This window comes from Echinococcus granulosus, assembly GCF_000524195.1.
Source record: "Echinococcus granulosus chromosome Unknown EG_S00006, whole genome shotgun sequence".
Lineage (NCBI taxonomy): Eukaryota > Metazoa > Platyhelminthes > Cestoda > Cyclophyllidea > Taeniidae > Echinococcus > Echinococcus granulosus.
The window spans coordinates 1-2,704 of NW_020170386.1; the positions used below are offsets into that span (position 1 = coordinate 1).

At 36.5% G+C, this 2,704-nt stretch overlaps 1 protein-coding gene across 1 annotated transcript; it reads right to left on the reverse strand. All coding sequences in view use genetic code 11, as the record gives it.

The window, feature by feature from the left end:
- Positions 1–909: 909 nt before the first annotated feature.
- Positions 910–1,786, reverse strand: EGR_01499 (hypothetical protein; the record flags this gene model as incomplete). Its single annotated transcript, XM_024490748.1, has 2 exons — positions 910–1,036; positions 1,773–1,786. The coding sequence occupies 2 exons, from the start codon at positions 1,784–1,786 to the stop codon at positions 910–912; spliced, it is 141 nt and encodes a 46-aa protein (XP_024354613.1).
- Positions 1,787–2,704: the final 918 nt, after the last annotated feature.

Here is a 2,704-nt window from a genome sequence, read left to right on the forward strand (position 1 = left end):
CTTATTAATAAAACTGTCATATTTCGATGCTGTAAACAACGTTTGCATTTGATGCAACATTTGCAAACATAATGCCACAGAACATTAGTTCAGGTGCCCCGAGATCGGACACGCATTGACTAACCTATCAATTTGAAAAATGTTAGCTATGATGTCCGAAACTTGGAAAGTCAGACTCAAGTGGCGTAAAATTTAATAACTAGCAATTATGGCATAAAAATTACATGAATTCTAAGCCTCTTAGTTCGACTTATGCATGTTAATGAATCGAAATATTTTTGTAAATATATGCAAAACATTCAACCTTCCGATTAAACTACTGAAATCCTAAGCCTAAATTGGTTATGACGAGACCGCCAGGAGCGTGCAATCGTTTGAAGTTCGAAAAGATTTGATTATTCACTTGGAAATATGGCGACAAGTTTCATTTCCTAATAGGTCAATGCACATGAGCATGCTTCATGGTACCGTAGAGGAAAGAGGCATACACTATCCACTGAGCCCTTTCCTTCTTAATCATTCAAAATGTTTTATAAAAATGACTTGGAACGAGAACAAATTTCTATGTTCTCATTGATAGCTGTTGGCAAAATATGCACTTGAAATAGCTGATTATAAGGAGCATGCCGTATTTACAACAGACCTATGCTGTTTAAACAAAATAAAATAAATCCACTTTGCTACACTTTCTTCTGAAATACGAATTGGAAAAAGTGATTACACCTTTAGCACCAACAGTCGAGATAAAGAGTCCATCTTGGAATCAGGTTTTTGGATTCCGTTTCTAATGAAAAAAAAACAAGACTCACATTTTCACACACGCAAATATTTTCTGAAGTCCATTCGGCTACGAAGACGTTAACCACTCAAAGGTGACAGTGACAGTTAAAGTTCCGATAACCAATGATGTTACCCCCGAGCATAAGTCACCGCATCAACGTGTAATGGTCTTCCACTAACAGATTCAGATTTCGCCGTCAAGGTCGTTGCGGTAAACAGAGGGGTTGGAGCTTTCTTCTGCTTATCACAGAAGAGCCTGAAAGGAATTAAATAAAGTTCTAATGTAAATTCAGGCCAATATGACAAGCTTTAGATGGCTTAAATCAAAGCCACATATTAATTGCCCGACCGGTAAGATTGTGTAATTTTACGATGATTTTGCAACAACTTGCGTTTAATGTTAAAGCGCAAAAGTAGAAGGCCTGTGAATAGATCTGATTTGCCGTATTTTCACCTGGTATTCTGATACTTGAACTACGTAGTACCAGTGCATTTATCATTTTTTAATCAATGCTCCAAGATTTTATTTGGTTTCCCATTGAAAAAGTACATTAAAATGAAGAAATTATCTGTGAGTGGGCATTGTACAAAGATTAATAATTCATACAAAATCGGTAGAGTCCTCTAAGAATTCTATCCGAGGATATTCCGCTTTGCAGCCGCTTACCACATCAAATAATCGATTCGTTTAGCATAACCCGAGCACTGGCTTATGAACTTTCATTTCAACTTTGAAATTAATATTATATTCAGGGCCTATATTTGGAGGAAAAATTTGGAGACTACAAATTTGACCTGGATGGGTTTTAACGTCGATTATTATCCTCCGCATTTTACAGCCAGAATTGTAATAGTGACCTGTATTTCCAAGTATTTCACTATTAGTTTTGAAATTACTTTCGTGACCACAGAGGGGCTCTATTTACATATTGTCAGAATTTGAGTAAAGTAATTTTCACGCTCGTCTGGTTAAAATTGAGAGGATTACTGACAAATCGGGCGACATTTCGTAGATAAAATTTGAACTCGCGTCAAATATGCATGATTGATAGTCTTTCAACTTAATTATGCAAATATCAAGCCGGTTGCAGAAATTCCACAACGTTCAATTTTTCACGCAAGATTAGAAGTGCGGTGCATATGTTGGGTCGCTTTTCACTTTCAAATAACAAATTTATACTAGCATTTTTAAGGCAACCGAAATGTAAACACTCGAACGCACAAAATCATCTTGACTACTTTTCCCCGTTTCCTACATCATGCACCGAAGGTTGCCTGTAATGTTTTGTAACGTAAGCGAACAAATTTGGTAGATTTTTCAGAAAGTGCTGGACCAAAGGTAAGCTTTGAAGTGTTTTTACGTCAAGAGAAACCTCAGCTTTCACTACAAGACAAAGGGAAATTTTTGCCTGTTCAAGAGCATGCCAACTATATTGACTACACGCTTCCCATGCTTCATTTGCTATGAGCTCGGTCAGCGTATTTTCGAGGACTACCCAACACTTTGAAAATAAGACAAACTGCCTTTATGCGGTTTATATAAACCATACAATCGACACTAGCTCATAACTTGCGAATTTGTGGACATAAAATGAGCGTCATTTCAACTGCATTGAAAAATGACAGATGTCTTCAAAAGCATTTTAAAAATTTGGAAATCAACTAGCATTGCAGAGAAACAGATCCGAGTGATGAATAGGTACGACTGACATGCGTGCTTGATTGACGGATACGCAGAAAACTTAGTCATTTAAGTTTGGTTTCCATCGCTTAACTTTGTATACAAAGTTTACATAAATTTCTCGCATCATTTAAGGCCTACAAATTCTCAGCTTCATCATCCGACACTTTGGGTTTAAATGCAACCAAAATATTGCATTTGAAAAATTACGGAAAACTAGGATCTTTGCTACATGTAAAATTG